Below are 20,885 nucleotides of genomic sequence, written 5' to 3'. Positions count from 1 at the left end.
TGATGGCACCACATAGCACTATATGGGCACCACAGTCAATATCTTTCAGGGAAAATACATGCAGTATATGCAATCCTTCAGGTGTAGAGGTGGAAATCTATTTCTCTCTCTCTCTCTTCATCTGGAGACTCCAAAACCATCGAAACAACTTACCTAACATCACACGAAGCATCTTTAAAGGGACCCTTTCTTACTCACCTGGAGCATGTAATTATTATCTCTGTCTCTGTGGGAAACTGCACTACTCCACCATCCCACAGTATCCATCAATAGGATAAATAACCTAAATTATTGTTGCCCTTAAAGACACGCTCTGCTCTTAAAGACACGCCCTGCCCTTAAAGACATGCCCTGCCCTTAAAGACACGTCCTGCCCTTAAATACACACCCTGTTAATGACCTTCGATCCTTCGGCCGCTGGTAATCCAGATAAACTTCCCTAGGATTTACTGATCCACATTCTACAGATATACAATACATGCTCTGGCCGACTTATATCGGTCACGCGAATTCAAATCGGTTACATTAACCAAAGAATAACTGTTATTGCTAAATAACGTAGATTACAGAGTGATCTTGTCTGCCTCACCATTTCAGACCTAACAATAAAATAATTGATGTTGCATTGATAGTAAAAACACCCACACGACCTAAGCTGATCAATAGGGCCGAAATATGTAGAAGACATTTTTTTTAGAGTTTTTTTTTACAAAAATTTCCACTACGCCAGCTCTGAACATCTCATAGGTGGGTCTGTTCTATGCACTAGAACTGAGTCAAACACACACACACATATGTATATATATAATACATGAAAAATGTATGGTAAATAAACAAACGACGTAACGTGTACTGAGTGTACAACCGGACCGGAGACAGTCACAGAAGGTCCCTAATTCTTCATCATTTATCAACAAATTGGTAATACTCAGTTTTGCACCATTAGTGATAAGACAGAACTTTCCATATTGGCGGTACCCGCAAAAATTTGCAGCGAATATAGGGCCGAGAGCAAACAAAACAAAGCAAAACAATACAGAACAGTGGACACACGAAAGGGAAAAAATGAGACGAAATAAATAAGAAACGAGCAAAATATAGCCATAGGGCCAAAAAAGACAAGAATATTGGCAACGCTTAGATGAAATTCTAAAGGATAGAAGGCAATGAGATAGAGAATTTGTGACTGGTCAGCTACGGGACCAGATATGAGAAAGGGAGAGAAAACAAGGAAAGCTGGTCACGGGTCACGGGGCAGACAGCAAGCAGAGGAGAAAGAAGGCAAGATATAGGGAGAGAGAGCGACAGAGAGAAAATAGAAGAAAGAGAAAGGAGAAAGGCTAAAAGTGCGAAAGAGAGAAAAAAGGAGAAAGTGGAAAGGCTAGAATAGGAGAGGGTGAAAGAAAGAAAGGGAGAAAGAGTGAAGACAAGATAGAGTCACACACACACACACACACACACACACACACACACACACACACACATACACACACACACACACACACACACACACATTAAGTTGGCTCTAAAGTTCTGAGCGTTTTCAAATATGCAAAATGGATATAATTGACCTTTCAATAAATTTTATGCAATGAAACAATTTTCATTATTATTAATGACCTTTTCTCATCTATCAGGCAATTTAAATATCCCATCAGCATAAAATTTGACTGGTTTTGAAGAAAAAAAGTTATCTAGATGCATTTTGACTCCATCTAAATCGTTAAATATTTTTCCTTGCAATAAGTTATGTAGAGACAAAAACAAGTGGTAATCGAATGGCGCAAGAGCAGGAGAATATGATAGATGGGGGTAAAAGACTCCAGCCAAGGTCATGTAACTTTGATGAGGTAACCAACGACACATGCATTGCTGGAACACTACTCCTTTCCTATTGGTAATCTCTGGCTTCAGTTCTTTGATTTTTTGGTTAAAATTAGCCAACTGCCGACAGTACATATCAGAATTAATGGTCTAGTTTTGTGTGAGGAGCTCATAATAAATAATACCTTTATAACCCACCAAACCCAAAGCGTTGCTTTTTTGGCATGGATATTCGTCTTTGGTTGCTGTTATTAGGGATCCTTACGCAAACTCCAGGATCTTTTTCGCACTACGCTTTCGTACACAATCCATTTTTCATCTCCAGTCACAAGTTATTTCAAAAAAGGTATGCTTTCATTCCGTTTCAGAAGCATATCACAAATGGAATACCGGTCCAAGCAATTCTTTTCTGAGAGTTTGTTAGGGACACATACATTATAGCGAGAAATGTATCCTTTTTTTCACTAGGTGTTCATGCTCTGCAAGTTCACAAATCGATTTTTGCCTCCAAAATATCTTCATCCAATTTTGAAGATCTTCCACTGCGACTGTCATCTTCCAAGCTAAACTCTCCTGCTTTAAATTTTGCAAACCACCTTCGAACAGCTGATTCACCTACAGCAACATCACCATAAACTTCACAAACGTTTTTGTAAGTCTTTTGAATAAAGAAAAGCATTACAACGCGAATATAAATTTATTTATCTATTTCACAAGTCAATTAAAGGTAACCGGAATCAAGCAACGCCAAAGTTTTAACTGTTATATTTCAGGTGTGTTCAATAAGGCGTTAAAAGATTTAGCTTAAAATCTATCAGAGATTTCGGGACAACCTAATACACACACACACACATAAGCACACACACACACACACACACACACACACACACACACACACACACACAAGCACACACACACATTTATATATATATACATATATACACACACACATATATATACATATATATATATATAGATATCTTGTAGAGTATTGGTAATAATGGTGCATCCCTCCCACGTGACGAATGAAATAACATGCGATAAGTAAAAAGGACATGAAGTACCAGAGTACGTAGTAGGCGATCAGAGATAGTCGTGTCTTTACTGATCTTACTAAGTATACTGTATACTGAAGTGGATATAAGAGTGGCAACGAGGATTTAAACAACGCATGACAAATTAATAAACGCGAAAAGAATTTAGACAACTCACGAGGAATTAATAAACTTTACGAGGATAAACCAATTTATGTGGAGCTAATAGAAACTCGAAGAGGAGTTGATAAACTCACAAAGTGGATGTACGAATTTTACGAATATTTGTAAAAGTATGGAAAATACTGGTGTTGATGTAACGACTATCCCCCTCCCTCATATTTCAAGCCTCGTGCTTATCATAGAAAGGATTATTATTAATATTACTAAGGCAGCGAGTTGGTAGAATCGTTAGCATGCTGGACGAAATGCTTATCGTCGCTACCTTCCAAGTTCAAAGTCCGTCGAGATCGACTTTACGTTTAATCCCTTCAAAGTCGGTGAAATAAGTACCAGTTGAGTACTGGTGTCGATGCAGTCGTCTAGCCCCATCCCACTAAATTTCAGACCTTGTGCTTTTAGAAGAAAGGATTAAACGATTATTGTTGTTGTTATTGTTGTTATCATCATTATCATTATTATTATTATTATTATTATTATTATTATTATTATTATTATTATTATTATTATTATTATTTTTATTAAGTCGGAGAGCTGACAGAATCGTTACCGCGTTCGACGAAATGCTTAACGGTATTTTGCCCGCTGCTACTGTCTGATTTCAAATTCCGCCGAGGTCGACTTTGCCTTTCATCCTTTTGGGGTCGAATACATAAGAACCTGTAACGCACTGGGGTCGATGTAATCGACTTAATTCCTTCCCCCAAAATTTGAGATCTTGTACTTCCAGTAGAAAGAATTATTATTATTATTATTATTTTATTATTTTATTTTTATAGCGCGCTTTCACTTCACTACTGAGCGCAGCTCTGTGTGCCTTGGGTATGTGCTGTGATTTGTTGTGATACTCGAGCCTTGGGTATGTACTGTGGTTGTGATGCTCTCATTTTTACTGTACTGAAAGTGTTTTATGTAGGATGTGTGTGGTACCAAGTTGTGCTATTTTTTTTGTTATATATACTTGTCAATCCTGGTGTTTTGGTTATGTATTTGTCAAAATATCTTTTTAATCATATCTAATGCGCCTACTATGATAGCAATTGTTTCTGATTTTGGACTCCACATTCGAGTTACCTCTATTTCTAGGTCTTTGTATTTTGAAAGTTTCTCATTTCATTTTAGAGAAACATTGTCATCTGTTGGTATTGATACATCAATTAACCATTTTTTTCTTGATCTCTATTGGCCTTAATTTCTCTGTCAGAGTGTATTGGCATATCTCAGAGTACGGTTGCTTTCTCATTTTCTGTGACCTTTTCTGGCGTGTGCCTATACCATCATTTTTCTGTTGTTATTCCATAGTGTTGGCACAGCTTCCGGTGTGTTTAGGTCCCAACTCTGTCGTGTCTGTGAATATATTCCTTCATAGAAAGGGCTGGGCAACCAGAGACAATATGATTTATTGTTTCTTGTCCATCTCCACATATTCTACGGTTAGATGTTGTATTTCTTTTCATTACATGTTTTTGGTAATTTCTGATAGAAAGGCTTTGGTCTTGTGCTGCAATTAAAACTCCCTCAGTCTCTGCTTTGAGTCCTGGGCTTCTCAGTCATTGTTGGGATTTTGCTTGCCTACAACTTTTAGGCTTAGTTTAATCCAGCATTTGCCATGAACGGACATTTCTTGTCATCATTATCTGTTGCTGTTTCATTTTTTGTTGTTTCTTCTTTTTCTTCATAGTTTTTAGGTGATATGGCTTCTGTTTTGTATTTGTCAGCTTCTTTAAAGACTGAAAACGTTTTTTTGTTTTGTTCGTGTTTTGTGGTTATTTGTATTAGTTTTCCTTGCTTCTGATGTAGGTCTTTGGTGGTTATTTTGTAATAGTTTTCTAGCTGTATAAGGCATCTACCACCTTCCATACGTTGTATATATAACCTTTCTATGTCAGAGTTTGGGTGGTGCATCCTAAGCCCTGTCATTATATTTCTTGTTTTCCTGTCTATTTTGATTAATTCATTTAGAGACCAGTTAAGAATATTGTAGCTGTAACTTATAACTGGGACGGCTAGAGTGTTGATACTATTATCTTGTTTTTTCGCATTGAGCTCTGTTTTCTGTATTAATCTAAATCTCGTCTATAGTATTCTTTTATCTTCTCTTTCATTTGTATGTGTTGTATCGTTTCTAGTTCATTGATTCCGAAGTATTTGTATGTCTGGCTTTGATCTAATTCTCTTATTTAATTTGCATTACCTAGTGTAATGTTGCGACTCTTAACTAGTTTTCCACTCTTCAAAGTTGCTTTGGTACATTTCTCTAAGTCAAATTTCATGTTTATTTCTGTAGTAATACATGTACTGTCTGTAGTAATGTTTCCAGCTGTTTATCATTTGTAGCGTACAGTTTTAGATCATCCATATATACGGTGTGGCTGATTGCTTTACCGTAACAGTTGTATGCACATCCAGTTCTGTTTAGCTGGTCAGATAAAGGTGTCAGTGCCAAGCAGGAAAGGAGTGGAGAGGGTGTATCTTCCTAGAATATTCTTCTTCTAATGGGGATGGCTTTGGCTTTTATGAGTCACTCTTTTGTCTGGAGCTGTAGCACTGTTTACTATTTATTTATCGAATATGTTATATATTTTATGATTATTGGTGCACCTTGTTCATGGCTAATTTTTCTAAGATTCGTGTGTGGGAAATACTATCAAAAGCCTTTTGGTAATCGATCCAGGGCATACTTAGACCATTCTTCTTTCTGCGACTTTCTTCAGTTATGGCTTTATAGATCAGTAGCTGATCCGTATGAGCCCTTGCAGCATCCCTTCTGCACTTCTGGAAACAGATTGTTTTCTTCCAGATGCTTGCTCATGATCAATGGTTTCATTTTGTTGCCGACATACACGACATGTTGGGCTACTGCCATTCTTTAATATGTTGGCCTGGTAGTTTCTTGTTGGTAGGCATTGATCTTGAGCTGCTATGATAAACCCTTCTGTTTCAGATTTTAAGCCAGAGGCCATTAGCCATTGATAGGCCAGGGCTTTGTCAATATCTGCATTATTCGCTCTCTTTGGGTATTGCCATAGAGAGGTTTTTCTTGCCATTCATTATTCAGAATATCTAAGGCCACAGTTTTGGCACGGGTTTTCATGCGCTTAGCTTTTTGTGTGCTTGTTTCTTGTATGACTATCTCTAATTCCGAAATTTGTTGTATTCGGAATTCACTTAGATATTCCTTTGCCTGTTTTGTTACTGAGTATAATGCTTTCTTGTTTTCATGTTTTGAGACAAGTTTTAACATCCAGTCCTCAGACTTTTTCAGGTAGGTGTCTAGGCCAATTGTAGCAATCTTCATTGTTATTGCCAGTTGTAAAAGACCACGGCCTCCTACTTTTCTTGGCAGATAAAGTCGTTCTGTATCTGCCTTAGGGTGGTGCATTCTATGCATTGTCAACAGTTTTCGTATTTTTCTGTCAAGCTGACATATTTCAGTAATTGACCAGTTAACGATATGGAAACTGTAAGCCACGACTGGTATGGCTAATGCATTGATCGCTTCGATCCTGTTTCTTTGCATTCAGCTCTGTCTTGAGTATGCTCTCACTCTTCGATAACATTCCCTCCTGATCTTTTCCTTCATCTCTGAATGCCTTATTCCATCCCCTTCAATTAACCCCTAGGTACTTGAGCTCTCCGCTGGGTCTAGTTCTTTTATGACATTCTGCTGGTCAATGCTAACGTTAGATGTTTCTGTCATTTTTCCTTTGATAAAGGTAGCTTTTGCACATTTATCGAGCCAAATTGCATTCTGATGTCGTCACTGAATTGTTTGACTATCGCTAGTAAGCCCTTGAGTTGTTGGTCATTTTCTGCAAAAAGCTTTAAATCATCCATGTAAATGAGATGATTATATTTTTATCAACATTTTATACCCTACTCTGCGCGTCATTGAGCAGTTTTGAGAGAGGTATTAAGGCTAAACAAAAGAGGAGTGGTGACAGTAAGTTACCCTGGGAAAATGCCACATGAAATTTTTACATCACCAGCATTTAGGGATTCATTGTCACTGTTCAAAGTTAGTGTGGTTCTCCATGATCTCATACTTACAGTCAAAAAGTTTCACAGAGTAGGTGCTATCTTATACATTTCCAGGCATTTCTTAATCCAGCTATGTGGTAGGCTATCAAAAGCTTTTTATAGTCTATCGGCGATTGACAAGTTTTTGTGTCGTTTGTGACAATCTTCTAAGATCATCTTATTGATGAGTAGTTGGTCTTTACAACCGAGGGTCCACGTTTACGCCTTTCGGTTCATTAGGGAATATGCTGCTGTCTGTTAAAAAAACTATAAGTATATTCCGTCAGGACAGACTTTGCGTGTTATACATAGTTGTTAAGCAGGTTATGGGTCTATAGTTTTTTTGGTTCATTTTGTTCTTTTCTTTTTCTTCACTTTTTGGAAGCAGGAATGTTAACCCATTAACTAGCCAAGGAGGTATCCTACTAGGGTGTGTGCAAAACATCATTGTACAGTTCTGTCAGCAGTCCATGGCTCTCTGGGAAGGCATTCAGCCAGAAGTTAGGAATTTTATCCTTTCCTGGAGACTTCCATTTGCTTGACCTCCTGAGAGCAGATCTTATATCTTCTACCTTGACACCTCCCCACTTTTGCTCTTCTAAGGAGTCCAGTTCTGTAGATATTCTGTCATCCAGGGGGCCTTTTCGTTGTGTGCTTTTTCTTTCTGACACTTTTTATTCCAAATCCCTGCACTTCTTCTTTTGATGGTACAAACCTTACAGTAACTGCTGTTTTTCCTATCTTCCTGTAAACATTTTGGGGTTATTTTTGAACATTTGTCCTTGAAAAATCTAACACGCTTTTCCATACCTCGCTATGCGGGCAGCTTTGGCAGATGCCTTTTGTTTGATGGTTTCTATGGTGGCATCAAATACAGTATAGTTTTCATATTATATTTTTTCATTAATTTTTGGGTTTTTTGTAGGTTTGGTAGTCTTGGAAACCTTAAGGTTTTTCAATATTCAATGTCAGATCTAAATAGTTTAATTTGTTGTTGCAAACGCTCTTGCAAAGAAGGCTTTTTGTGGGAATGTTGCCGTTTTCTAATCTTCACATACATAGGATCGTTGAGATTTTTCGCGGATGCATAGTATAGGTGGTTGAGATTGTGATATCACATCATTAGCTGAAATTATATCCTTAAGTGCAAGCCGGATTTTACCAATTATTTTCATGTTTTGGTTAGAGTTGCGGATTTTAGGGAGTGCAATCGCGTTCATCCATGCTGGTTTCCTTAATTTCAGCCATTCAATCATGATTTGATTTTTTAGCTCATGTAGTTCTGTTGGGGGGTCAATATTTGTGTGACTTTCTTTATCTATTTGATGTTCATATGTCTTAGTGTTTATGATTGGTTCAGGGAGTATTCACTTTGCCTATCACTTATATTAACTCTTTCAATCCTTACTTCGTTTATATCAGCCCTGGGCTGGTCTATAATATTTCCTCTGTATTATCTCTCTAGCTGCAGCTTCGTTCATTTTATCCGTTACTGCTTGTCTAACTTGATCAATCTCTACTTCGTCAGTAATTTTTTTTATAATGTTGTTACTGTCTATGTAGGGTCTTGCTTCAGAGTGTTTCTGTCTCCAGTTTCAGTATGTTGTTCAGTGTTTAGATTTATCTGCGGGGGAATATATGGGCTGGTAGAAGGCCGCAAGAACTTCTTTATTATCTTCCCTAGACCATTTTTCCTTCTTTTTCTTTTGATCATTTGGTGACGAGCATGGATGGCCATCTGTTGGAATATTCCGGTTGTGGGGTACGTCCAGCTCCTGTGTGTTGGAAGATTTTGATCCATTCGCTGATTTTTCAATCAGAATTTGGTCAATTTTCGGGTACGTGGTCTTTTGTAATCCGTGCGATGACCATTGCGGTTTGTAGTTTGTTTGTTGACATTGAAGCATGACAGCTTCCACTCTTACATTAGAGATGGATCTGTCAGTTTAGGGTTCTCTACACGTAAGCATTGCTCGTAGCGCAGCTTCTTAAGGCTCTAGCAGATCTGTATTCGTCTGTATTTTGTTGATATTTTTATCTCCGAACATTTTTTCCTTTTCTTTTCCTTCTCTTCTTTTTCCTCTCTCTTTTTTCTTTCTCCTTCTTCCCCTTTTTCCTTCCTTCTTTTCCCTTCCTCTTTTAAACTTATAAAAGGCTCACTCTGCCTGTATTAGTTCGAAAAAATGAGAATAAAATACGGAAAAAAAGGATCTGTCAGTTATTATTGTTATTATTATTATTATTACCATTATCATCATCATCATCATCAATGATATTGTTTTATGTGTAGTCACAGCAGTATCTTATTGTTATTTTTGTTTCTGTCATTATCACCATCACCACCACTACTGCCATTGTGTGGGGGAGCAGTTGGTTGAAGAGGTCATGCTCTATGGGTCTATAAATAGATTCAGCAGATGGTGGAGAGATAGCCCAAGAGACAAAGGACATTAATGGTTAGGAAAGGTCAAACCTGTTTACATTTATTTATTTTTTTCCTTTCTATTTTCTTCCTTTCCACATACATATGTATATGTATATGTATACTCACACACACATATTATCTGATGTTCACGTCGATGATTTTAAAAATTTCTGAATTCAACTGTATGTATATATTAGCAGGTGCTTACTTCCATAATTTTTTATCGTGCATTTAATTGTGTTGTTACAATAAAGGCAATTTTACACATTCTTATAGTCATGGAAGAAGGGACGACAAAATGTTCACACAAAATTGGAGATATTTATGTTTCTAATTTTTTTTGTTAGGTGTTCGTTTGTATGTCCTAAGATGTAGATATGTAAGTTCCTTAACTTACTTCGAGGGAAATTCAAATTACTCACAGAAAACAGTAGATCTTCCAGTTTTTTACAGTTGTGTTTTTCAGTTGTCCTGCTGGGTTAGCTACTGCCAGTTCAGAGCATCGAAAAAATACGTCCAGCCTCTGTCACGTCCAGCCGCCTTCCCTCTTATTTTATTATTGATTTATTATATTATTATTATTATTATTATTATTATTATAAGATTATATTTATTATTATATTATGATAAACCAGCCTCTGTCACGTCCAGCCGCCTTCCCTCTTATTTTATTATTATTATTATTATTATTATTATTATTATTATTATTATTATTATTATTTATTATACTTTATATGAAGCAGATAAGGACCAAATTTAATTCTCACTAAGATACCAGCCACCGTGAACTACAAGTTGACAAACACTCGTCAATGTATCTTATAGAGCTGTATTTTACAGTGGGGAATTATATAATCTTGTGACATTTTCTTACAGATATAAGGGTCAAAAGTTAATAATCTTGTCTATGGATTTATGACGGTAGTGGATGATAAGATATAAGCTACTGACTTTACAAAGACAAATAGAAATGTAAATAAGTATCTAGAAAACATGATGCAGTGAGTTTTAAAATAATCTATTTTAATCTGTTTTTTCTGCACCACTGATTAATTAGAATTCCATAAAATCCACTTACCTTTCGGTTCAGAATAATGAACGGCAGTGAAGCGAGTTGCATGTTTAATGTGACCAGTGAGTCGAACGAAAAGATGGCTGCCAGTAGATTTCAAGGAAGGAGTTTCCCTACCACAGAATTTCTTCAGTAACAATCCGTGATCGTTTGGTCCTATTGTTTAATAAGAATAATAAATTGAGATTTATATCAAAGGCACACGTCTAGAAGATTTTGTGGGAAGGGACCAAATACACATAACTCAGTATATACGTAATTGACCATAATTATCGACGTCTGAATGATAATATACATGATTTGAACTCAGAAGTAATGCGTACAAGCAGTTTGTCTAACGCCATATTGTATCTGTCACCCATTGGTTAAAGGCAATATTTTGGTTTTAACGTTAAGGAAAATAACCTTGAATGAGTTATTGTGATTGCGTTGGTGTTTCACCAACGTTATTTCTTATATAATTGTATGTTTGAAAGCTGAGTCAACGGAGAGGAGTTACAAACTAGATGAATTCTCCAGGCTGTTTAAATGCAAAAGCCTCGGATATCCAAGTAGTTAAAAAGTGTACGCAGAAGGGTACCCAGGAATCATGACCTGGATGTAGCCCGGCCCTCTTAGAATGTGTAGCGAATAGTTATCAAATTTCAAAGCTAGGATTCGAAACCAAATCCACATTTTCCCACTAATTCTTGGACGATCGTCTTCGCCTGTTGCACCAAGAAATTTATGAGAAAAACCTAACCTCTTGATCTGTCCTGTGATTCATACATGAGTCAGAAATGATGCAAGGGAGAAATTCTTTGTACGTACATACATACATACATACATACATACATACATACATACATACATACATACATACATACAAGTATGTGTGTGTGTGTGTGTGCTCGCGTGTGTATGCGCGCACACGCGTGTAAGATTGTGCCAGCGTGTTTAAACGTGCGAAACTCCTGGAAAACATTGAAAAGCTCCAACTACATCGAATTAGACTGAAAGCTGGGTGGTCTCCAGTTTAAATATTATTATACATCACTACTCACATATATTCAAAGAATATTTTAACTTGATCAATGTCTACGTAGTTCTAAGGAATTTTCCAACGTGAAAAAAATCAAGATCTTCTCATCATATGGTTGAGTAAACATGACTTGAAAAACAACATTGACTGCGTTGATTGTACACTTCTCTGAGTAACAGTGGTTGTAAGATTTCATCTTGTGTGAGCCAATGTAATTTCGTAGATTGTTCAATTACCAAATACAAGAATTTCTGGAAATTAAGGCTTGTTTACGTTTCGATTACGAATCACGTACGTAAAGATCACCGAAACTATGTGAGTTGTGCAAGAATGGAGAATTTCACTTTATTTTGTTTTAACCTGGCCAGTTTCAAGGTAAGACAAACAAAAGTTTTTAATTCTCTGCACCTTTCTCTCTCTCTCCCTATATGTGTATGTTTGTGTATGACTCTCTCTCTCTTTCTCTAGGTATATACAGCAAAGATCTCTCTCTCTCTCTCTCTCTCTCTCTCTCTCCTCTCCCTCTCAAGGTATATACAGGAAAGATGTGGCAAAATTGGAAAATCAAAGTACTGCAATTACTTCTGCGAGCATGCAATTATTTCGCGGCAGCATTAAAGCGTATTGGTTTCACCAGAACTACAGCATGCACACATCGGAAGAAACTCGAATTACCCCGTTCCTATGACCTGATTATATCACACATCAACATCCTAGGTGCCATTTAGAGAGAGTGGAAAGGAAAGAAAAGTCTCTCGGACCCAGCGGATCCATTAAAGATTAAAACGAAGTCCAATTACTTCTGCGGAATGCATTATTTCGCGGCAGCATTAAAGCGTATTGGTTTCACCAAACTACAGCATGCACACATCGGAGAAACTCGAATTACCCCGTTCCTATGACCGATTATATCACACTCAACATCCTAGGTGCCATTAGAGAGAGTGGAAAGGAAAAGAAAAGTCTCTCGGACCCAGCGGATCCATTAAAGAATAAAACCGAAGTCACGACTCAGAGGCCTGCTAACGACGAAGAAACACTAAAACATGATAAAAACAAAAAACCCCAGAAACAATGAAGAGCCAAGAAGAAAAGAAAAGAACGGAAGAAGAAAAAATTTGGAGCAAAACAGATCTCCAACTATGAAGGCAATAGAAATAGGGGGTACAAAAGCAAAAGTAGAAACATATGCAGATTTTACCTGCAAGGAAACTGCTGGCTTGATGACGATGGTATAGACTTCTGTTTTGCATATCTGTAGTCCTGCCTAAACTGCATGGACCTACAACAGAACTCATTTCCAGGAGGAGAACAAAGAAAAAAAAACGCACAATGTCTGCTCCTAAAATACAATAAGCAGACGTAATGCATGCTACTCCAAAAGCTCAGCCTTCTTCAGATCTGAAAAGAGCAGCTGCTGAACAAAAATCTTTTCTGGCTACGTCAAGCACATACTGGGAACCACACTCACCCCTCACGAGGCCACCACATATAACAAGGTAGAAGATAGCCATCACTGTTACCAATACATGCGTTGCTCCAATATTTCTATTAAGCATCAGAAGTCTGTTGCACTACAAGTACAAAACAAAAATCTCTTCCTGAAAGACTTTGCTGCATGCAATCAAGCTCTATGCATAGCACTTGTGGACACGTATCTTAGGCCTGATATAAGGGATGCAGAAGTAAACATACCAAAATATGTTGTAATACGAACAGGCAGAAGTGAAAGGAGACACGATGGAGCTGCAGTATACATCTGTGAGTAACTCACATTCCAGATCCTGTTGTCATATTCAAATTCAGTACGTAACAGCAATATTGAACACATGAGACGAATTAATATTATGTGTACTATATATCACTCTCCAGATAATCCAAAACAGGCGAGTTTGAAGATTGCCTCGCAAAGATAGATGTTATCACCAAATTGGAGCTACACATGAGTGTATTCCTTTTGAGTGACTTCAACTTCCTCAATGTAGGCTGGCCTGAGGACCTCATGCCCGCAGGAATGACACACTACCAACAAGTACGGGTGGAGTCGCTGATTAACTTTACTAATGCTTCATTCATGGAGCAAATTGTATTGTAACAAATCCGGGCAAATAATATACTGGTTTTCTGCTTAAACAAACAATATGCGTATCATCCTTAATGTCCAAGTGGCACCGACACTAGTCTCACATCATAATATAATAGACCTGCCTATGTATGAACCAAAATATCCCGCAGAAATAGAGCCTATACGAAGCACCAGAAATCTCTTCAGTCTGAGATTTCATAAAGCAAAATGGAAATCGAGTGAGAAAAAGATCTTCAAACGGGATTGGCTTAAATGTCTCTCTACACCAAACATTGACATGAAACTCGAATATTTTATATCCGTAATGGAAGTCAAATCTGTCTCAGAGAACAAAGCCAACACACGCAAGAACGAGATCTCTTGGGAGAGGGAAAATCTTATGAGATGATGAACAAAGATTACAAACCACCTGAACAAACTTCTCAAAAGTAATGAAAAGTCCTGCCTGAAATCAACACTGGTGGAGATTGAGAAAGACCTGCATCAAACCTATGAAAAAGAGAGAACAGAGAATGAGACCTGTGTTATAAAAGTATGAAGTGATACCCTAAAATGTTCTTTAACTTTGCCAAGAAAACGATCTCAGATAGTGCACCTCTTCCAAAAGGACGGCTCCCTCACAGGAAAACCTATGAAGATAAGTTAAATACTAAACGAACAGTTCAAAAATGTTTTTCACTACCCACTTGTGGAGTTCATTTCCTCTTCACCTGTAACCAAGGATGTGATAATAATCGATTACAAGATGTAATACTGGTCATATAAGAGGTAGGCACAAATCAAGTAGAGATGAAAAATAAACGAACTTTAGGTGAGTTAAAATATATTTGTGACATGTTTGACTTCTAAAAGCAAATTTACTGCAATTACCATGAAAATAAAAAAAATTATTTCTTATGATAAGAGGTGTAAAAAATCGTATCTGCCCAGTGCTTCCATCTAGCGGATTCTCAGAGGCGCGTCTCTAGTTCTTTAGATTTCCTCAATGGAAAATACCGAAGGGAGTTAACCCTGGGCAGATTCAAAACTGTAGCTTCATCTAAAAACAGGGTTATCTCTGCGGTATTATTTCCCATTGAGGAAGTCTAAAGAGCCAGAAACGTGCGTCAAGGAATCCGCTAGAGAGGAAGCTTTGAGTAGACTTATCATAAGAAATATTTTTTTTCATTTTCACGGTAACTGCAGTAAATTTACCTTTAGAAGTTAAAACATGTCTCAAACATATTTTAATTAGCTTAAAGTACGTTACATCTTCATTACTGCTTGGCGCTACTACTGCTGCTATATATATATATATAATATATATATAGATATATATATATATATATTATATATTATATATATATATACATATATATATACATATATACATATACATATATACATATATATATATAATATATACATATATATATATACATATATACATATATATATATATATACATATATATATTATAATATATACATATATATATACACATATAATATACATACATATATATGACTAGTAACCTGTTTATTAGTCATATCTATCGAAATTTTTTTCCAGTTGTTTCAAAATAGTTGACATACCATCATACACATCCACGTAGGTATCTTTGCAGTTGTCATCACTCATAATGTCAGTGAATACGAGTTCAAGTCGCACCTTATCTCCGGGTACTTGGGTATATACTATCCACGAACATGAGTTAGTACTACAAAAAAAAAAGAGGAAATGTACAACAAAGACACAATCAGTTAGTAGAAAAATGAATATATGTACGTTATTGTTTGTGTGTTAATGTGAGCAAAATTGGAATTTATGACCTAGGGCATTGTTTCAATCTCCAATGTATAAACACCTTGGGCAAGTGTCTCCTGTAATAATTTCAGATCAATGAAAGCAGTGGAACATGATTACATTGTGTAACATGATTTTTGTCCGTGTGTATCAACTGTTATTTCATATTTGCTTAACCCTAGAAAGTATGAAAAATGACTAATATTTCCTTCAAACTTTGCTTTTGTTATATCTATTCAAACCTCAATGAATCTCTCTCAACACATGCTTATGCTGCTCCTCAAGTACTCCTGCTCATGATCAGAGATACACATATTGTCAGTCACTAAGGAACACGCTCAAGTGATTATGGTCAAGCAACTGGCAAGCAAATCTGTGATATTGAGCAGAATACTTGCTAAAACGATACTTCTGCTTCAGCAAATCTGTGCGGAATCTGTCTGAAATGTAATGTAAAATAAGTCACTATCAAAATATTGATGTCCAGGTCAGAAAAGCAAAGATTGAAGGGAATAATAGTCATCTCCTTTGATTTCTAAATAAAAAAAAAAAGGAAATAACACTTACTGACCAAAAAACAACACAAAAATGTTACACCGTGTTACTGGTGTTCTTATTGTTGCTGCTGATCAAGAGCATCTATGTACAAATGCCTAATCGATCGCTCAATTTACAACAAAATAGCAACCGAATCTCCTTAAACTCACTGTTTAAATAGGAAAAAGCTACATAAAATACCTAGACCAGCTACAAAGTATTGTGTAGCTACAGTTGAAATACCTGTGATAATAGCTTACCTACGGCTTAACAGCAACAACAACAACAACAACAATTACGAATGTACTTTTGTATGTTATGAAAACTAAGCTCCTCCTCTAGCCTTACATACACTTTATGTTAACAGTCTTGTAAGATGCTGCTGCAAAACGGCATATTCTGGACCTTGTTCAAAAGGTTGGAATGTTTTTAATTACTAACACATTGTGATTTACTCGCAAACTAAAATAATCAATCCACAGATGTGAAGCTTTTCTCTCTATATATCTCTTCTACCAAGGATTCAACGCACGCGCGCACGCACACAAGCACGCACGCGCGCACACACACACACACACACAAAGAGAACGACACGAATCTTTGGAAGGAAGTTTGACTTCATTTCAAGAAATACGTGTCATTCTGTTTCCCTGTGATTTATTTTTATACTAGCATTAAAGACCCGTCGTTGCCGGGTCATAGTGCTAGTGCATGTATATATGTGTATATATATGTGTACATATTACATGTACATGTATATATATACATCTACACCTAAAATGCAAAATACAAAGTTATATCTTGATATCGCTAGTGATAACAATACTCAAAATATATAACAGACTGGAATTGTTAGCTTTTCTTTTTTCTCTACATTGTATACTTTATAGACAATAGTCTTTTCTTTAATTTAATTTTTATTATCCATCTGGACTATTCCATTTCTGCATGCTAATTTATTTTTATTTATTCCTATTCATCCATTCATTCAAAGCATTGATACAATGTTATACCATTTCTATTTTAGTTTTTGTTGTTACGATTATATTATACTTTAGTTTGATTTTAATTATTACTTACTACATATAATCAATTGTTATTATATTTTATTGTTAAGTGAAGCATCTGACATAAAATAGAGAAATATTTTTGTTTCACTTTTAACACGTAATACTGAAATAGTGAGAAGATATGATATTGCTATGGGCTCGCTCTAGGCAAGAAGTTGAACATTTTTGCCCATGAATCTACATGGACCCTAAGTAAGGCATGTGTAAAATTTGAATGAAATTGGTTGTGTAGTTCTCAAGTTTTAGGGAATCGTAGTGGAGAAGATATGATATTGCGTGGGCTCGCCCTAGGCAAAAAGTTGAACATTTTTTTTGCCGATGACACTCCCCGGACCCTAAGTAAGGCATGTGTAAAATTTGAATGAAATCGGTTGTGTAGTTATCAAGTTTTAGGTAAACACACAGACAGACAGACAGACACACACACACACACACACACATTCTCAGTTTTATATATATATAAAGATAGTCAACATTTTTAAGAAACCCTTTCTTCAAACACACACGCACTCACATATGTCAAAAGAGTTCCTTTCTGAAAAACCATGGTAGGTTGAAGTCCAAGGTTCTTTAGAAATGAACTCTATTGATATATTTTTAATTGAGGGGTAAAACTTTTTTTAGTCGATTGGTATTTTTTAGTTATTTTAGTCGCTTGACACGTTTTAATAATACATTTTGATTACTTATTTTAGACGATTTGTACATACCTTTTCTTTACAAGCCCTTCTGTATATTTTGTATTTTTATGTGCATATATATTTTTCACCTTCTGTGCTTTTATATATGTATTCCTTTTATATGTCGAAGGAAGGACATGATAATGTTTATATATGATGAAATGAATGGAAGCGTGGTGTTATATAAAGTCGTTGATCCGAATCTGAATGTTTCTTCTCTAATCCTATGTTATATCTCTTATATAAAATCCGTGTGTGTGTGTGCGTGTGTGTGTGTGTGTGTGTGTGTGTGTGTGTGTGTGTGTGTGTGTGCGTGCGTGCGTGTGTGTCTGTTCTCGGATCTCGGGCATCCTCCATCCGATTGTGCTCAAATTGACCTAAGAACATTCAGAACCAGAGATAAGGAAACCATGTTGGTCCTCTGGCAGACATTCGTCCTCAGCCACCTGGATTACTGCTCACAGCTATGGTCACCTACCAGTGTGAGATTAACAGCGGACGTTGAAGCAATCCAGAGAAGATTCACAAAGAAGATCCTTTCTTTGCAACAGCTCAGCTACTGGGAAACGTTTGAAACAGCTAAGACTCTACTCCCTGGGAGAGAGAGAGGGAGAGGTATGCATAATATATATCTGGAAGATCCTGGAAGGAATTGTGCCAAATTTTGGCATTGAAAGCTACACCAATGCCAGAACGGGACGACACTGCATGGTGCAAATCCATTCTTCAACAAGTGCCACATATTAGAGGAGGCTCCTAGTAATAACAGTGTAGCGAAACGGCGGTGCATCAGCATGGCGCAAGCTCTTAGCTGGAACATAATATATATATATTATATATATATATATATTTATGTGTGTGTATGTGGCTGTGGTGTCCGAACTTGATGTTGATATTTATTTTTCTTTGGTCAATTCCAGATCAGAGATTGATAAATGAAAGTATCCATCCAGATCCTATGGTTCTGCAGTTTTATAAGAAAACAAACTCCTTCCCTAAAACCATTACAACAACAACAATAGCAACTACTACTACTACCAGCACCACCACCACCACCACCACCACCACCACCACTACCACCACCACTACCACTACTACTACTACTACTACTACTACGGAATAATTTATCTTCGGTGAAAATGTCCTCACGAAGGGCATAAACTGTTGGTGCACGTGAATAGAATAACAAAGCAAATGAACAAAAAAAAAATGAAGAGGGAAAAATGATCAACAAGAGTGTGTATAACATTCTTACCTTTTCAAAGATGCTGAGAAATCTGGAGATGCAAAGTAAGATTTTTCTCTTTTACTTTCTAACAAAACGTTGGTGCATTCATAGGCTGAAAAATTAGAACGTGAGGTTGAGGTTGGTTAGTCAGCAGGTTTATGCTTATTAGTTTGAGAGAGCACGTAAGAGCGTGCGAGAAAACTCTTCAAGTGTGCTTATATGCATGCAAATTGGCATGCATACACAGTTAAATAAACTAAAGCTAATATATGTGGTTATACTTAGTGATAGCCTCAACCGGCCGTCTGGTTTAATATCATTACTTGGCCTTGGGTGGGTTTAGCGGATTCCACAATTTTTCAATCATTGGCGCATGGTCTCCAATCTGAAACTAACTTCTGATTTGAAGATAATCAGTCATGAAAATTCTGAAAAGTGTTTTCGTAAGCCTCTAATGTCCTTGGGAAAAGAAACACCTTCACAATAATTCATTTTCTTAAGACTTGAAAATCTAGAACCAGTATTTCCAATGAGAATGAAATGGAATAGATCAATTTCTCATAATGAAACCTAAACAGTTTAATCGGAATCTACATGATCTGAAGCATATTTGTAGAAAAAAAATTTTGTGCGTGTCAAATTTTTCCTTCAGAAGTTTATTGCTCCATAGAAACAAACGTGGAAAATAGCATCAAGATAACCAATTTTCAGAATATTTTACTTCCTTTTAAAAAATGCAGGTTTTGCGCATGAAACAAACTAGATCCTGAATAAGAAATGATTTTTTTACGTCATTCTAAAGGGGGCTGATTTTGTGACTCAAACTAAACTAGATCCAAGTACAGTGAATACCATCCTCCACAATTTACTACTCATATGAAGTACATATGTATTTCAACAATTTCTATCAAATACACTCTCTTTCTTGAGCATAAAAAATCCTCTTCCTGGAGTGACAACAACTTAAATGTTAGATTGTTGCACAATCTGACATATAAGTTATGTCACCCAGGAAACCAGAAAGGTTTGAAATGATTTCATCGGCATTTACCAAAGAGCACTCTTTCGATAGACAACGGGTTGATCTCATAAGTGTTTCGTGGTGGGAGTAAATGCAATCACCAAACTTTCAATCCATTATTTCGTTTTTTAGCATTTCAATTTGTATATCTGTACTCCCGACTGCGCACAAGCGCATATGTAAAACGATGTCCTTTATTTTTTCAATCATTATCTGCTGATATCAAAATAAGTAGTATATTGAAAAATAAAAACATTTTCGGGGAGGGGGGTCCTTGTGATTCCAAGGGTCAAAAGGGGGTCTTGGCCAAAATGAGTTTGAGAACCTTTGATCTAGATGATGCCCTTGCATTGTCTGGCCTCTTGTTCCAGCGAAAAACAGATACTCGGTTAATACAAGCCATAAGCTGTCTAGAGCATATAAGTTTGTGAAGTGCTTTTTGCTCGTTCAACTCAAAACTTTATTATTTCGGAATTGTCTTCACGTCCCGATTTATACACCCGCCTTCGTCTTTTGTTTTTCTTCAAATTTCAACTATGTGTGTGTGTGTGTGTGTGTGTGTGTGTGTGTGTGTGTGTGTGTGTGTGTGTGTGTGTGTGTGTGTCGGTGTGTCTTTATGTCTTTGTGTATGTGTTTGTCCCCTACCACTACCCGACAAGTGATGTCGGTGTGTTTACGTCCCCGCAACTTCACGGTTCAGCAAAGGAGCCCAATAGGATACGTTCCGGGCTTTGAAAAAAATAAAGAAATCCTGGAGTCGATTCATTCGATTTAAAATTCTTCAAGACGATGCCCCAGTATGGCCGCAGTCAAATGACTGAAACAAGTAAAAGAAAGATGGCTGTGTGGTAAGTAGCTTGCTAACCAACCACATGGTTCCGGGTTCAGTCCCACTGTGTGGC

General features: G+C 36.7%; 1 protein-coding gene across 2 annotated transcripts in view; it reads right to left on the bottom strand.

Moving 5' to 3' along the window:
• The window catches only part of LOC115214285 (tolloid-like protein 2), a 125,826-nt gene that overhangs the window by 14,331 nt on the left and 90,610 nt on the right, over positions 1-20,885 (bottom strand). For both annotated transcript variants that reach the window (XM_029783431.2, XM_036504864.1), the window contains 3 exons: positions 18,990-19,074; positions 15,237-15,361; positions 10,562-10,711 (listed from right to left, as the gene is read on the bottom strand). In XM_029783431.2, coding sequence (XP_029639291.1) covers positions 10,562-10,711; positions 15,237-15,361; positions 18,990-19,074 — 360 coding nt within the window. The remainder of the gene's footprint in view (positions 1-10,561; positions 10,712-15,236; positions 15,362-18,989; positions 19,075-20,885) is intronic.

The sequence above is a fragment of the Octopus sinensis genome, linkage group LG7 (genome assembly GCF_006345805.1).
Source record: "Octopus sinensis linkage group LG7, ASM634580v1, whole genome shotgun sequence".
Taxonomy (NCBI): Eukaryota; Metazoa; Mollusca; class Cephalopoda; order Octopoda; family Octopodidae; genus Octopus; species Octopus sinensis.
This window is presented reverse-complemented; position numbering and strand designations above follow the sequence as displayed.